General features: G+C 44.7%; 1 protein-coding gene and 1 pseudogene across 1 annotated transcript in view; both read right to left on the bottom strand.

The window, feature by feature from the left end:
- Nucleotides 1-22: 22 nt before the first annotated feature.
- LOC142931425 (glutathione S-transferase A-like) lies at nt 23-511 on the bottom strand (annotated as a pseudogene).
- Nucleotides 512-525: 14 nt separating this feature from the next.
- The window catches only part of fhod3a (formin homology 2 domain containing 3a), a 59115-nt gene continuing 42776 nt past the window's right edge, over nt 526-16864 (bottom strand). The window contains exons 11-29 of the mRNA XM_076075320.1: nt 16012-16134; nt 15360-15770; nt 14448-14507; nt 13897-14031; nt 13063-13113; nt 10742-10959; nt 8933-9259; nt 8002-8726; nt 7643-7783; nt 5961-6119; nt 5675-5857; nt 4625-4744; nt 4216-4377; nt 3917-4107; nt 3363-3567; nt 3176-3199; nt 2630-2837; nt 2350-2514; nt 526-2231 (exon numbers count right to left, since the gene is read on the bottom strand). Of these exons, the coding sequence (XP_075931435.1) occupies nt 2149-2231; nt 2350-2514; nt 2630-2837; nt 3176-3199; nt 3363-3567; nt 3917-4107; nt 4216-4377; nt 4625-4744; nt 5675-5857; nt 5961-6119; nt 7643-7783; nt 8002-8726; nt 8933-9259; nt 10742-10959; nt 13063-13113; nt 13897-14031; nt 14448-14507; nt 15360-15770; nt 16012-16134 (3691 nt within the window). The 3' untranslated portion in view covers nt 526-2148. The remainder of the gene's footprint in view (nt 2232-2349; nt 2515-2629; nt 2838-3175; nt 3200-3362; nt 3568-3916; nt 4108-4215; nt 4378-4624; nt 4745-5674; nt 5858-5960; nt 6120-7642; nt 7784-8001; nt 8727-8932; nt 9260-10741; nt 10960-13062; nt 13114-13896; nt 14032-14447; nt 14508-15359; nt 15771-16011; nt 16135-16864) is intronic.

Consider the following 16864-nt stretch of genomic DNA (forward strand, 5'->3'; position numbering starts at 1 on the left):
GTTCAAGTAACATTTATGTGTTTCAGAGATCCTTGAGGATGTCAAAACCCTGTGGACTGGCCAGCCAGTGTGGAGGCCAGCTGGCTTTAATGCTGGGTCTGTCCTTCAAGGCTGTAATATTTGGCCAGTTTGGAGTAACATCCACCAGAGAGCCTAAAGAGAAGAAACAGGTTTATGATATTACTGAAAAACAAAGCAGTCTGGGCTCATTCATCCGTCTCTGAACTCTGATGCCTACCCAAAACGAAACGCATAAGCAATGTTTGGGAAGACGATCACATCAGCCAAAGAGAAGGTATGAGCCTGCAGCCACCTTGATGCAGAAATCACATGAAAGAAACACTGCTGTCAGCATAGTGAGTGTACATGTGTCTCTGTCTCTCTCTCTCTCTCTCTGTGTGTGTGCTGTTCATACCTTCTCCAGGTAATCCTCCCAGAGTTTGAGTTCAGTGGTCAGAGCCGTCCTGTTTCTCTTTACGGCAGAATCATGTCTCTCCTCCTCAGGAACAAACCATTCGCCAGCAGGGAGGGGATTCAGCCCCCCAAAGCAGATTCATCGACATGGGTACGGACAGAAGTCAATAGCAGAACGCGAAGGACCCAACATTGAACCGCACGAGTAAAGTGAGAAGCAGATGTGGAGTTTATGGCCCCTCTTTAATCCAAAGGTTGGTCAGCAGGGACGTGTTTGAGTATGCGTTCAGTAAGCAGTGAAAAAGAATGACATACGCATGCTTTTTGTTTTTTTCACTCAATGGTTTTTGTTTTTTTATTGCAGTGTGCATACACAGCATTTCAAGTGAAAGTGTATGTAACCATGGCTTCATGTTCAGCTCACCACATTATATTTATGCAGCATTATTTCCCTGTCTTTGTTGTACTGTGAGAGGAGACTTTAGATTATCCACAAACGTCATACAAAGTACAATGTGACCGCAGAGTTCAAAGTAAATGCCCAAAATCCTGCTCCTCTCTCTCAGCACGGAGCAATGCTTTGAAAACGCATATGTCAGCTATATGACCACATCTTTTATTTATCTTTTATTGCAATTCACAGAATAGCCTCTTTTTTTTTTTACCCTTTCTCTCAGACTATAATACAAGTTTCTACAGAAATTACAAAAATAATACATCACATGAACCGCACTAAACATGCACACTGTAGTACTACAGTACTTAGTACCTGGCAGCTGATAAGGGCATTTACACATCTGTATGCAGAATTCTCTGCATGTCCTTCAAAATAGATCATTACAATTAAAAAAATGTCTTTATCTTTTTCTATCTTTTTACACTTTACAAACAGTTCCTCCGAGATAAATACGTCCTTTTGTCTGTGTTTTGAATCACTTGTTCATTTCAGCATTAGAAACTATTGATGTTGTGTAAGGTGCAAGATGTCTGAGCTTTGCAAATAAATATTTTGCCAACGAAACAAAAGAGAAGTGAATTGTGATCAACAGTCTTACTCGATATAACTACACATGTGAATGTGACATTTATGAGTCACCTGAGAAGTAGGAGGTGACTGAAACAAGAGGGAGAGATGGAGAAATGGTACAATATCATCCCTTTTAAATGAAAGGCACATCAGATCACATTGACAACCTTTCACGTTCCTACGACACATAACTACACTCGTCACTTGTCAAACGTGCAGAAGCAAACATTTGCCTTTTCACAAAGGACAATTCTTCGTGAGCCTCTTTGTTTGTGGTGATCTCTTGGGATCATTTGGATAAGAGAAGAAATCAAACTTGTTCTTCAGCCCGTTAATCTTTACAACCGAAATTCACAGCTTATATAAATGAAAAAAAAAAAGAAGTCACAGCTCGCAGAAACTCGCAAGCAAAAAATATCCCTTTGGACGAATGCAACATTTCAAATATATGCTTGGGTTTTTTAAAAAAGTATCCATTCTTTTCTTTGTCAAGTTAAATACATCAGTTCTCCTTCTTCCCTTCCAGTTTTTCTTCGGGAATATATATTTCTTTGAGTTGCATTACAAAAGGAAAAAAAAATCATGGCTGCAGCTTTATCACTCAGACACATCAGGCAAACAAAATTAGCAGCTGGCAAAAACCTAAAGGGGTTTGTGACCGGTGAAATACAAAGGCAGACAGAGATGGCGCTTCGATGATTGGATGATTACATTGGTGGATCCGGAGAATCGGAAAGTCCCAGAGCCAGAGCTTCCTCTGGGGTCAGGCCGTTCTTCAGAGTCCGCCTCACTGTGAGGACAGAAGATTAGATATGACATGGTCATTTGCTGTACTAAAAGTGAGTGTGCTTAGAATGAGTGTGTGCTAGGCTGTGGATTCGGGGCAGAAGTAAACATGGAGCTCTTACATGACTTGCGGTTGGCCCTGGACCTCCTCCTCTCTCTGGGCTGGGCTCTGGTTCCTGGACCCTGAGTGGCCGACCTCACTATACGCTCCATAATCTCGTCTGCAGAGTCGTCTCCACAGATCTGAGTGTCCTCCGCAGGTGGAGTCCATGCCGGCATACTGCGACCTGAACAAATCAGAACGGTTAATGCACGGACAAAGAAACTCTATAGTGCAGTGACTCTTGCTTTTACTGTTACTTTCTCTGTATGACCCTGTTAGGAACTTGCTGTCAGCCTCACCTCCCCGCCCGGGCCGGGATCTGGTCCGTGTGCGAAGCCCCGGCACCCCGCTGGCCTCCTTGTCACCTCCGCTGAGGCTGGTTCTCAGCACGGCTTTCATGTGCTCGTGCTCTGCAACGTCCTCAGTGTGGCCCATACCCTGAGGATGCTCCACCTCCTGGCTGCCACTTGGGGCGCTGTTACTGCTGCCGGAGCCGTTCCGACCACACTGGCAAGAAGAGACAGAGTGAAAGAGAATGAGGAAATAGCAACTTGTGTTTAAAGTGATTTAGGCTATGACTCAAGCATGCCAAAACTGAAGCATCAAGGAAAACTTCCCAACCTGTAAACTAAGATTACAATGCCCACTCCACTTTATTCACTGATCCACGCAGAGGTTAACATCAATACAAATGAAAATGGAAACTTTGAGGTAAAGTGGTCCAGTCAGGGTTAGTGGTTTCATGCACACAAACGCACGCACGCACACACACCCAACCCCACACACACACACACACACACACACACACACACACACATGCAGACATTCAGCACTTATGCTGATACCTCACTCTCCTCTTCATCATCAGACTACAGGGAAAAGAAAGAGTGAAAGTCAAAGAAAATGAAGAATAAAAGCAGCAGTAGATTTGGAAAGAGGAGAACAATAGAGTTGAAGGTCTGAGTGCATCTTTGTGTAAGGCATTCTGTGTGTGTGTGTGTGTGAATGTGTGTGTGTGTGAGTGATGCTCACAGGGGCGTTGACGTCGATGATCATCTTTCCTCGGGTCTTGTTGCGCTCGCGATGGTCGGCTCGTTTCTGTTTCTGCTGCAGCACGCGGTCTCGGGTGGTTCGGTACTCCAGCGCAAACTCGCTGAGGATTTTACTAAACCTGTGGACGCTGACGTCTCTCACGCTGTAGGCCGGATGACCGAGGAACAACAGGAATGAATGGAACCTGGGAGAAGGAGATAAGGGGAAGAAGAATGAGAAAATAAAATGTTCTTGTCAATTTGTAATGCAATTTTCATAATTGAAGACCGTGTGTTTTAGGCTGTTGAAGATTTATCCCCAAAGTTTTACTAGACAGTAGAAATGTGACACTTATACTTTAATTACTATCACAGGTTACTGAAATTTTACATGTTAGATATGAACTTTTTAGTACATGAAACAAAATTTCGTAGCTAAAAAGAATGACTAGTAGTGTCTTATAGTCCAGTCTATATTTCTTACTGAGATATCAACATTTTGGTGTCATTAGACATACAATAAACTGTATGAGAGATCACTGGAAGGGGAACTACCTGTTGATGATCCTGCGGTGAACAATCTTGAGGATGATAATCCTCTCAGCACAGTCTTTGAGGAAGTCAGACATCTTCTGCTTCAGCTGGGGCTTCATCTCATGCTTGGCGATCACCTTCAGGTGGTCCCATGAGGCTTTGCAGCGCCGCTCCATCTGACACAGGTTCTCCTGCAGCTGGTCAAAATCCACCTGACAGGAGAGATGTTGATACAAATAAGGGACTTGTAGAGGGAAGGTAGTTAAAAAAAAAATACATAGCATGTCTTCAAGCTTTCCGTTAGTGAGTGCGGAGCGTACTTTTGCAGATCGCGTGATGGCTCCGATCTCGGAGTAGAGGTCGGTGCTCTGAGGGAAGTTCTCCACCACCACAGAGCAGGCGTGATGCAGCAGAGACTGCTTATGAACCGTGTCCTTCACCTCTGTAACCTTCTCCAAGTACGTCAACTCGAAGCCTTTCGCCTGGACACGTGGACATACAACCAAAGACCTCATGAGCAAAGAATAATTCTGGACTACTACCACAAGGTACATGTGTTCTCACCAAAATGTGATGTGATTTAATTTTTTTTATCTACAAATTACAGGCTAAGAAAATATACACTCCATTAAAATAACTGACTCTCTCTACAATTGCTACAAACTACCTCTACAAAAGTAGCTTGTCATTATGCTGCGGTGTGATGAACCTGTAATGGTCATGACTCACATTGGCGCCATTGAGAAAGTTTCCCATCGAGAGCAGTGTGGAGAGGATGTAGCGGAGAGTCTTGTTCTTCTCCAGCTGTTCCATGCCCTCTTTCAGATCCTGCAGCGGCTCGGCCACTTCCTGAGCGGCAGGAAAACACACACGTGCGCACACATCATTAGCTGAGTCAATTAATAAGGCTCCCAAAAAAACATGTGTTTCTTTGGTCCACAGTTATAAAAGCAGTGAACAGGTGCACCTCGCCTCGCTTGTTTGAGGTCACGACGGGTGGTTATAAAGGTTGCCGTCTCGGTCAGCCTTCGCTATCAAACGTGCTTCTGATTACACGGAGGGTTTGTGTTTGTGCAGCAGGTTTTTTTCTGGTGTGCATGTGTTTTGTGTGCCTGCACGGTATGTTGCCCTCCATTAAGCCTCCCACAACCACACCGTCCCAACAGAGTCAAGTCGGGGGAACGCCGCTCTGCCGAAACGTGCGGTCAGGAATCTTGCCTTTCATGAAGATTAAAGACAACTGCATCCTGCGGAAAGCAGTAAAATGTACATCACAACAACGGACGGGTGGTGTGTATTTCATTCTCCGGGTTTTGACTTTGAACTTCTCCTCCTGGATGCATTCTTTACCCGAGTAAAACATCTTGTGCCAGAGGACGACGAGGTGCCGCTAATAAGCGTGCATATTTTGTGATGGTGTAACTATGTTGATGCTTTGCGGATGTTGTACTAAAACGGATGTTGATACTGACACGGCACAAGAGGAATCAGTCACACACACACACACACACACACAAATGCACACATGCTGTGCACATTTTCTCAAACCTTTACAGTTGGCTTTGTCATATGTGTCTGTTTCTGCTTCAATAAAACAACATTCACTCGCTCATTATGATTTTAAATGTGCGTTTGATTTGGCCTTCTCTCGTTGGCATTCTCATTAAAAGTATCTACCCTTTCTTCTCTTTAAATTCTCATAGTTGTATTCAATCACAACAGAAGGTCTGTAGAAGGTCTGTAAAAACATGGGACAGCACGTCCCATGTTTTTACAGACCTTCTGGGTTGCCTCGTAATCCATCTTGAAGGCCCAGAGTTGGAGTCTAGCAGAGAGCTCGCTGATGGAGGATAGAGTGAGGAGGAACTGCTCTGCTGAACCCAGCGGGACATCAGGGTTGGCCAGCTGGGCCTCCTGGATCTTCTGCTTCTCCTCCTCCGTGGGGATCATCGTCAGGATTTTCTGGGGGGCGAACACAGAGCGGGATAAGGTGTCATGTACAAGACAAAGGGTTTGAGGATGAGTTTCACTTCCTTCCTTTATCTCCATCGTCTGCATCTCTCACCTCTATGCCCTCCTTGTTGAGCGCGTACTCGTCAAAGTTGAGGATGGCCGTCTTGATTGTGCGAGGAGGAGGCAGCACCGTCAGACCGATGTTGATGGCGTTGCTCCTCTTGGAATCCAAAACAATGATCTCCTGACGCTTGCCGTCTGCTGCTGTTTTCTAGTACACAGAAATACAAAGAGTGTCACAGCTGGGTCCCCCTCTCTCTCCCTTCGCCCCTCTCTCCGTCTCTTTCCCCTGTGTGGTCTAATTTACAGGTGAGGATTAAAGGGACCGTCACTCGGGTTACATTGACTGCAGCTGTGGGAATTATATGGTGATTAGGAACAGGAATGACCTCACCAGCACTTGAGGTCATTAAAGGCTATAAATGGAAGGAAGTCATAATATATGTCAGCACATAAAAGTGTAGGTGCTAAGAGCTGGTTACTGCCGCTAGGAAGTTTTATACTATTGTACAACTCTAGCACTATTGAGTTGTAGCAACTTACACTGTATAATGTTATGATATGTAAATGACTGACTTCAATTTTAAAGAACACCTTTTAGGGATCAAAATATTTATATCTAACGGTTATATTTAATATTTACATTTGAGTACCTTATAGAAATACATTAACATAGTTGTTGATGATGGGAGGTACTGTGTCAAAATTGAATTTTAACCATTGTGTGGAATAATATTTCTGTTGTTAGGAATCTGATTAATTGAAAACTAGCAAAAATATATAATTATAGCAACCACTTAGGTGAAAACCTACGTGAAATTGATTTGAACCTTGCAATCTCTAATACTTAAAATCTAAAACACATACTTAACATTCTGATGGATAATGTACGAAAACCACATACCCTGAAGTAGAGAATCTGCTAAAACAATATCAGTTAAGTTTGCTCTGACCTTTGATGGCTTTAATATTCTGGCGGTCCTCTAAATCCTGGATTCTCTCATTAACTGACAGCTTTGCTTGAGCTGTTTCGATACTATCGCTGCAGACCACCATCGCGTTGTCACATTATGTGTGGACCAGATGTCGAGCCGAAGTGAGTTACTAACCGGTTCGGCTCTAACGAGAGTTGTGGTTTTGAATCAGTGGATCAGGAGTTCAAAGTGTGAGATGCCTGGTTTCAGCCCCCTATTTTAGCAGACCATACTTTTCTTATTTAGAGGCTTTGTGAGAATTACGAAGGATTCAAAACTCCCATGTTTGATCAGGATCAGAACACACGGGACCATGATTAACCCTCAAAACTTTCAACAACTTTCATGTGCTGGAAATAATGGACACCAAACCCATGAGCTTTGTAGCTGGCAGAGGCAAGGTGTTTGTAAAAAAAAAAGCCTTTCCCCTAATCAGTCACAAAATATCCGATATTTAATCTGGTGTGGGACCGTAGCAAACACCTTTGGGCACCGGTGACTCACAGAGGAAATAAAAAAGTATACTATCTAAGTGCCATGAAGTTTCATTTTGAAAATGCTGCACCACAGTTGTAAGATGCATCCTCTAACTTTTTGCAAAACCGCAATTACTGATCAGTCCATCATGTGTGATGTAAGATGAACATACAAAGCTAACAGCACTTCGCTTAGATACTTCTGTGATTAATAGTTAGGAGGAAGTTAGTCGAGTCATACATTCAGTATCACACAGTGAGATTATAAATCTCTGGTTGTTTACCTTTGTAACTGGTATTTCCTTTGATTTAGACTCAAACAGGTGTTCCAGTTTGGCCGTGTCAATTTTCACTGGTTCCAGTTTGGACCAGAATGTGTCTCCCCTCCGCTTGTAGTCCTGGTACTGAGAATCTGTCGGACGCACCTGATCACAAACAAAGCAAAAATTCACTGAATTAGGTAGAGGCGTGCGTTAGACTCGCATTCCCTGTAAAAATGAGGTGAATGAGAGACTCTCAGTTACTGTAATTAAGAAAATGTTGCCTCCAGTTATCATCTTCTTGATGAATCATGTGTACCACGAAGTAAAAAGAGTGATAGTTGTACCTGACTGATGGAAGTGGTAATCGTATCTTAACTCACCTCGCTCCAGAAGAGCCTGATCGTCTTCTTCTTCTTATTGAAGAGTGGCGGCTCCGGGGGAGGAGGCACCGGAATTAGGGCGCTAAAGGAAGGGGGCTGAGGAGGCGGCATCATCCCAATCAAGGGAGGGGGTGGGGGGCAGCTGCCTAGCATGGGTGGGGGTGGAGGGAAGCGGGGGAGGCAGGGGAGGCAGGGAGGAGGGGGCGGCGGGGGCGGGTGGTCACTGCATCCTCCCATCAAAACAGCGTCCAGAATGTCTTTGTCATCTTCCTCCGTCAGGTCGGTGAAGTTGATGTCCCCGATGCGCAGCTCTCGAGGGCTGGCCAGCAGCTGGTCCCAGATCGTGTCCGATTCCTTTTTGGGTGGGGGAGGAGGGGGAGGAGGGGGCTCAGTGGCCGGGACATCCAGGTGAGGGGGAGTCGAACCGAGGTCCTTGATCAACTCTCCAAACCGCTCGGCGAACGGTCGGATGGTCCTGTGGAGGTCTGATATGTCAGCCTTGTGGTCGCTCTCCTGGTCGTCGCCCTGTTGCACATCGGCCTCCTCCTGAGTTTCTTTGTCCTCCTCCCCCTCTCCTTTCTCCTTCTCTTTCTCCTTCTCCACATCCTCTTCTTCCTCCTCCTCATCACTAGGCTTCTTGTTCTGGGAGTACAGCATGTTCAGCATGAAGAGCTTGCTGTTGAGGACTTTGCTGCACTGCTCGTTCACCTCTGGCTCCTTAAAGCCTGAGAAGGAGGTTGATGGGGTTAAGAGGAGAGAGATATAAGAAAGAGTGCACACTTAAATAGTCAACAATAGAAAAAATGTAATTACTTTGACCATGTCATCAGGGAAATCTGGGTTTGGGCTTGAGACCTACATTTTTTTAACTCAAGCCTGCAACACAAACTGAAAGTGTTAAATTTAAAAGAAGATGGCATTAACTACCCACCATTGTCATTGCCCCCCCTCTCCTCTCTCTCCAAAGTGCTGCTGGCCGATGAGATGCTGGAGGCCGAGCAGTTGTCCTTCTCATTCACTTCCTCATTCTGGCGTTCTTTGTCGCTTAGGATGCCGCTATCCACCTCCTCCTCCGCCTCCGCCACCGCCTCCTCTTTCTCCTTCTCCTTCTCCGGTTCCTGCTCAAACTCTTCGCCTTCCTCCTCCTTTTCTGTTGCTGCTTCCTCCTGTACTTCCTCCTCTTTCCGTTCGTCCTCCTCTTCAGCAGTGGCTTCTTTTTCCTCTGGTTCTACACTGGCACTGGAGTCATCAGCCTCTGCTGGCAAAATTAAAAACAGTCTTTCTTTATTTTTTGAAATGCCCATTTACTATGTGCAGTGAAATTCATTCTGAAGCGTGTGACATGGCCGTCTTTGATTTCTGCACATGGGATGCCTCTGTACCAACACACATCCACACACACACTAATAAGAAAAACAAAAACACACACCCATACTAATGTAAACAATATGGCAGGCACAGAAAGCCAGGTTGTTGTAGGACCAGGATATCGACAGGAAATGAAGAATTAAGTTCCTGTTTGTGTCAAAACACACACAAACACGTAACTCCACAGTACAGTCCATGCAGTGATGCACGCAGGGTTAGAATAACACGACGCTGTGAGGCCTCATACACTCACCTAAGTGAGCTACAGTACCTCAGCTCATGGCCGTGCATGCGCTCAGCTCCAAAACAAGGCTTTTTTTCTTCCACAAGATGTTTTGGAATTACAATTTCAAAAAGGTCTTTCAAAAACCCATTTGACCCTTTCACCCGTATCCTCTCTCTGTGTGTTATTTTATTCCCCCCCCCCCCCCCCCCTCCTGATGGCGTCCCCTCCTCTCCCTCAGTATTTTCCACAATCTGTCTCGCCCCTTCTTTTGCTCACGCCTGCATGCTAATTTAAATTGCAGGCTGCAAACTGAAACAATTTAAGGTTAAGAATGATTGCTTTGGGGCACACTTTTGGGACTTCAAGTGCCGACCTTCTGGTTTTAATTATAAGTATTAACCAGCAGATTAAAAGTCATATAAATGCTCTTACGTCTTCAACACACACAAACTTAAAGTCAAACCTGCTTATTTTTGTCATGTCATGTCATTTTTCAGCAATAGCCATTCAACGTATTTACATTTCATAAAAACCTATTTACATAGTCATCGTTAGCGGTGGAATCCATCATTCTCACGCTGGATTCAGATTGCCTGCCTTCACGCAAGAAGCGATGTGTGTATGTAATCCATCGTTACAGCAGTTTTATCTCATTGTTATTAGCGCTGACAGAAATCGCTCATCCAAGTATTTCAACAAAATACATGGTCATTTTATGCATTTCTTTAAACTACAACTCTTCAGCAAGGTAACCAACTCTCTTTACTGTGCCCTGCTGTTGTCTGCTGCTGTTTCATAAAACTACTACTAACTGTTCGAAGTGTATATTAGTTTGCGGCTGCAATTATTGTAACAGTACCAGCAGGAGAAACAATCACAATCCTAGGAGCCGTATTATATTGAATGCTATCGTATATTGTAACACAAAACTTAAGAGGTAGCATTTGGCTACAGAATTGTAATTAAGTCCTCTAAACAAACAGGAGAGATGTTAAACTATTTAGTTGACTGCATGTCAGTCTTACCATCTCAGCATTTTTGACTTGTTAATAACTCGTATCCCCACAGAGACACCATGTTCTTAGCCATTACGGTGCGTTGACATATGACAGCTACTCCATCAAACGGTATTCTCAGATGTCCTACCAGTCTCAGAGGGCGTGTAGGGGGTGGCGGGGGTCTCGGCTTCGAGGTCAGCCTCTGCGTCCTCCTGGGAGGCGAAGGAGGACGGGGTGCTGCTGCGCGATGACGAGGGCCAGGCCTCCGCCGGTTCAAAGGTGAGGTTGAGGTCAGGGCGAGTCCTCGATACCCGTACGTGCTCCCTCTCGTACTCCTCCGACGCCAGACGCTCTACGTTCTTATACCTGAGGGCAAAGGAGCAAGAGGGAGGATCAGAGGCAGAGGCAAAAATAGAGTTCAAGACAACTCACCTTCTGTCTTGCCTTTCTCAGTAGTGCTGCACTGTGTGGGTCTTTGCCATATATATTGCCATACACTGAACTAGTAACCACTCAGCCTGTTTCCTTTAATTCATGACAAACGTCTAGCTTCTATGGTTGCCTTAACAACAACTCTATAAGCCCACCTCAGTCCTCTACCTCGCCCCATATCGCCAACAAAGCATTCAATCACTTATTTTCTGCAGTCAAGAGTTTCACCATCCTGCTCTCCTCTCCTCCCCTATCTAGCTAAACGCTCGGCTATCACCAGCAGTCCAACTGTGCAACGGAAAGGAGAACGACAGGAGAGAAGAATGGGAGAGATGGGGAGAAGTTAATGTTGGCTGCTGAAAGGCCAAACATCAGAAGTGAATCAGCGTAAAACTGTTCAAGATGTGCCTCGATCAGCTCTCCTCCCTTGTCTTTTTCCTCTCCCGTCCTCTCCTCTCTCTTTCCTCCCCCTACCAAACTTTACCACTCAACCTGCCAGCCAGAACAAAGATTTAGGGCACTGAGTCGACCCTTTCTCTCTCTCTCTCTCTCTCTCTCTCTTTCTCTAACCCCTCCTCTTTCCCACCATACCATGAATGTGTAGAGCTTCTGTTCAGAGTTCATTAGCATCAGGCCACTTCAGAGGTCTGAGGAAACTGGATACCAATGTGTGTGTGTGTGTGTGTGTGTGTGTGTGTTTGTGTGTATGTGATTAAGAGTTAAGTAGAGCGAGTGATTGTGTTGTGAGCTTGGACCAAAAACCATCAATATACCAATATGTCTTTACTTACTTAAAAATAAAAAGAGTTTGCGAAGCACTCTAATACAACAGATCACTTCAAGAATTTATGTCCATAAATGACTCTTTAATAAGCTGTTTGTATGTGTCTGCTGAGCTGTGCACAACCATTATGTCTATGTATTGTCAAATATTGAGCTAAAAACCTGGTGACACCCAGTCATGAGTGATACCGTGAATGACGATGCTATAACACGACTGTCCTGAATTATGTTTATTTTATTTGATCATAAACCAAAGTTCCAGGGAGAAATACAACTTGTGTTCAGTGGCAATATTTGCGACATGCTTCAGGAATCCAGTTTCAGTCCAACTCTAGTATGCACGCCAGTGACAATCATGTTTGGACTGAGTTGTCTGTCATGAAGGCCATATAGTATTCCATAGTCCTTTTTGTCCAGGTGTTACAGAGCTGTATCTTGTCAGACCGATTAGTCCCTCAGCGAAGTGAGCCGGGGGGAAAAAACTAGATAACACCATAATACATCAACCTCTCCGGGGGATACATCTCCCACGTGCTCACTCAGCAGCTCATCTCCCTCTCTGGCTTTCTGTCCACCTCTGTCTTGTGCTTGTTTCCTCCGTCTGTTGTTGAATCAAACTGCTCTTTTACACCGCCACCCTTTGCTTCTTTCCACTCTCACAATGTGTGTTATTATATCAATGGTGCTTTAATTTGAGGTTGAAAGAGGTTTGAGCCTATACAGGAAAAGCAGCAGCACATAATATGGTGTAACTGTTTTCAGGTTAAAGAGGTTGGGGAGATAACACTTTGGCTGAATTGAGTACGTTCAGTCCCGAATCTGATCGTGACCTCCCCCTCCTGAGTAAATCCCTTGTTTCCTGTGATTTCCATTTGCACACAAAGATATATTTATTAGCCTCGTGAAAAATATTTGTGTGTCTTTAAACGTTCATGCGCTTGAGTAAAACCCGTGTCTGCGTACGTGCACGTACATTCGGTGCGAAAGCTCGACGAATCCTGGAATACGATTTTCTCACAGCGTGCAGCCAAAACAATCAGGCCCTTGGCAGAGCGCGGCAGTTAAAATACAGCTCCTTAAAAAGAGAAAACAGGCAGACGGAGCAAAGGAAATCGCTTCAGTACACCCCAATCTTTTTAACCTGAAAACAATTACACTATTACCAAGCTTCCCAAACCACCGGCTGAAACATATTCCCCGTGGGTTCAGCTGTTCTGTGAGTGTGTGTGATTTTGATTTAGTGCACACACTTACCTCTCCTCCCGCGCAAGCCTGGCCTCTTCCATTTTATCCACATAGCCGCGGCTGTGAGACACACACAAACAGTACATTTTGAAACATAATAATCATACCTTCCACCAGTGTGGTCCTCTTTAGACCTGCCAGTGTGAAAATGACACGTGTGCACATCATAAACACAAGCAGTCAAGGTATTGGTGTAACCCATAATTCCATATTTTTTCTCATGTTTTGTATGGTCTTTTGAAAAATGTATCAAATCCAGATATGTTAATTTATCTTTGGCACTTATTTTGCACACTCATTACGATGTAATCAACTTTGTATACTTTAATGCAGTCATGCCTGTATTATTCTTTTCTTGATATGTGTTAATTGTATGAGAAATAGATGAAAAGATTGCTACCACTCTTATATTTGCTAAAGCCAACAGCCTGTTTTTTGCATAAAGCCAGAAATTAGGGGGAACAGCTAGCCTGGCAATGTCCAAAGGTAATAGTGTATTTGCCAACCAGCAGCTCAAAAGCTCACTAATTAACATGTCTTATTTGTCTAATTTGTACAAATACCAAAGTTTAGAATTTCTTAGCCGAGTCACTTCCTGGAGTGACAACAAGAGCCAAGAACCATCTCGCAACTAAAAAAACCTTATAAGAGGCGGGGGGGGGGGGGGGGTCTCATGAAATACTCGTTTGGGTTAATATGTCCCTTGTGAGCCCTCCATGTTTAGAGAAGTACAATTACAAAATTGTTGGATAAATCCTTTAAATTAATTACATTTTTATGTCATCTCTCATTCTCTTATCCCTGTGTAGAGATGTTTCAAAAACCAAGCCAGCGATGCCTCACCTGTGCTTGTTCCTCTCCTCTCTCTCTATCCGCTGCAGTCTCTCCTCTCTCTCCCCGCGGCGGCGCTCCCGCTCGGCCGCCAGAGATTCCTGGTGTTGTCGGTAAGAGGAGGAGACGAGACCTCCCAAAGCAGGCCTGAAGGAAAGAGCGAGAGAAGAATAAAAAAGTTTTGATTACACAACTGCACGGCAATGCTGTGATTCTCAAGAACCATTTGGGTTTTTTAAGCACTCCACTTCACTGCGATAGTAAATATTTCTTCCAAGAGCCTTGTGCGAAAGATTGAGGTCTGGGGGTGAGCAACTGTGGCACGCTGCCCATTTTTAAATGAATGAATTAACTGGAGTATGGCTTAAGCATATTTCTAATAAATTGCACCGTATGCACATTGCCCATCCTTATTAAAACACTCGATGTCGACTAAATTAGTGAAATGATCTCTGCATTACCCTCTTATATTACATTACTCTCACAATATTTCACCATTTCTGTGTATTTTAAAGGATGTTTTAATGTATGTGTGCAGGCACATGTCGGTGCTCTCCTTTCACCTGGAGCTGGTGGGCGTACTTGTGGAGCTGAGGGAGGAGTAGGACGTGAGACTTCCATTCCTGGGTGAGAGAGAAGGGGTGAGAAAATGGGTGACAGTGAGTGACATCTTCAGTCACCCAGTTACACGACACCAAGGCTGCTGGCGAGAAACGAATGTGACACCTTGTTACATAACAGGAAGGCTGTTGGTGCAACACTAGCGTTGCATTGATTCATAACGGTTGTGTCGTTTATTTCCTTGTGTTTCTGGAAGATTCCAGGCAAGGAGTTTCACCTCACTATCAGTCCGCTGTGAATCGGAAAATACCCTTTGCTAAAGCATATTTATGTTAACAAGTTATTTAGCCAGGCAAACATTAAAACTGAGGTGAAATGGTGTAAATATGCACAATTATTGGACTGTGAGTCAGCATCGGAATATAGGATTGTCATAACTTCATATGGAAATACAGTCCTAATATAGCAAGAAAAAAATCTTACGTAGTAATACAGTGAATGGAAATGGAGTTCCACTAAATAACCATAAGAAGAGAGGATATATTACATACTGTACTTGAAAAGAAGGGAAGAGCTGTGACACTGGGAAACAAAGCAGTGATTGCAAACAGGTGCGAACTATCCACGCATTGACAGAGCTAAGAAAAAGAGACGTGAAGGAACAATAGGTGATAATAAGAGAGTTGACAGGCTGAAGGTGTGAAGCAGTGCAGTCAAAGAAGTGAGAAGAACTGGTGAAAAGTGGAGGTGATGAAAAACAAACGTGGTGCAAAGAGATCCAAGCTGGTGCAAGGGTGAAAGCCAGAAAGAGAAGTGGAAATAGAAAAAGTACAAGTGGAACACCGAAGACCTGCAAGGAAAGCGTTCTGTGCTTCTTGAACTCATGGGAGACTGAGTTCTCCTGACCGTCTAACCTGGGAGACGTCGTTTTGGGTGACTCCTCGCTGGGTTTGGGCGGAGCCGGGGGTGACGGCTCCTCATCGAGGTCGTAGGAGAACAGGTGGAAGGGTGAGTGGGGCATGTAAGGCAGGCATTCGGGAGTGGGACGGGAGCTGCCGCGTGATGGCGGGGTGACCTCCTTGGTAGCCGGTACGGTGACGATGGACCTCTTCCTGGCCAGCAGGCTGGACAGAAAGGAGGGTTGTGCTGGGGGGCTGAGAGGGGAGGAGACTGGGGGAGAGAAGGTGGGAGTAGATGGGGAGTGGAGGGTGGGCGCTGGAGGTGGTTCAGTCCGATTCCTCTGCTCCTCCTCTTTTATATTCTCCTTTCTGGAAGTGATGGTGATGGACTGGACGGATGTTCGGTGACCTATGGTTGGAAGGTGCCTGGCCGGGCTAGGAACAAAGGAATGGATTGAGAGGAATAAATGGACGAAACTGGGCAAATGAAAGAGTACCATGTGTAACCCACTGGAGCCTAAACCAAGTACATAAGCCACAAGGAGATCAAACCAACCGAAAACAGAGACAACTAAAGAGCTTTGTGGCTTCATATACAGACCGCCTATGTACTATAAGACCACAGGTCATTACTTCATTTAAATGTTACCACCATGCCCTAAAATACCTGAGGGTGGTCAGTTTAGACACTGTATCAGCCCCCTCCTGCTCATCTGAATCAGACTCAGTCACTGGAGTCTCCTCTTCCTCCTCCTCCTCCTCCTCTATCCCATCCTCACATTCTTCCTCTCTGTAGAGGCAGGGTGGGGAAGGATGAATGGATGGTTGGGTGGGAGGGGAGGATTGAGGGAGAGATGATGCGATACATAAGACAAGCATGCAAATGGAAATCACCACACTTTTGAAGAAATGAACAGACGGAAGGGAACAAAAGGAGGAAGGGAGAGACGGAGGGTTAGATGAGATTGATGTGTGGAAATAATATGAACAACTGCACAATCAAACCACAAAAACATTTATGACGCTCAAAGACAACAGACAAGGACATGGACAAGGAATTAAGTGACAGAAAAAGACAAGGTTTAAGACAAGAGAAAACACAGAAATGAAACAGGGGAAAGGGAGGGTGAATGTTTCACATTACACACTCCATGTCTCCAGGGAGGTAGTTTTACATGCACAAGTAGATGTTGACATGGAAAGGGAAAGGAATGCTGAAAGGAGAATAAGCCATGGCTGAAGAACTGACTTGAGATCAGTGTCACCCGACCGCATTGCCTAGTGAAACCAGACGAACCTTGTTGCAGCGAGTCGGAGTGTGCTGCCAGGTGTTGTTCCACAAGACCAGAGCCATGTGTGTGCGACGAATGGGACGGCCAATAAAAGTTTTGTTTGTGTTTCTGACTTCCACCCATTACTTCATTCAATCAACCATATGCAAGTGGATTCACACGCAACTATGTAGAATTTTTATTTCCGTTTCAAGATACAAATGTGTGCTAGAATGCACACTCCTACAC

The sequence above is a fragment of the Anarhichas minor genome, unplaced genomic scaffold (genome assembly GCF_050575085.1).
Source record: "Anarhichas minor isolate MPS153535 unplaced genomic scaffold, ASM5057508v1 ptg000051l, whole genome shotgun sequence".
NCBI lineage: Eukaryota > Metazoa > Chordata > Actinopteri > Perciformes > Anarhichadidae > Anarhichas > Anarhichas minor.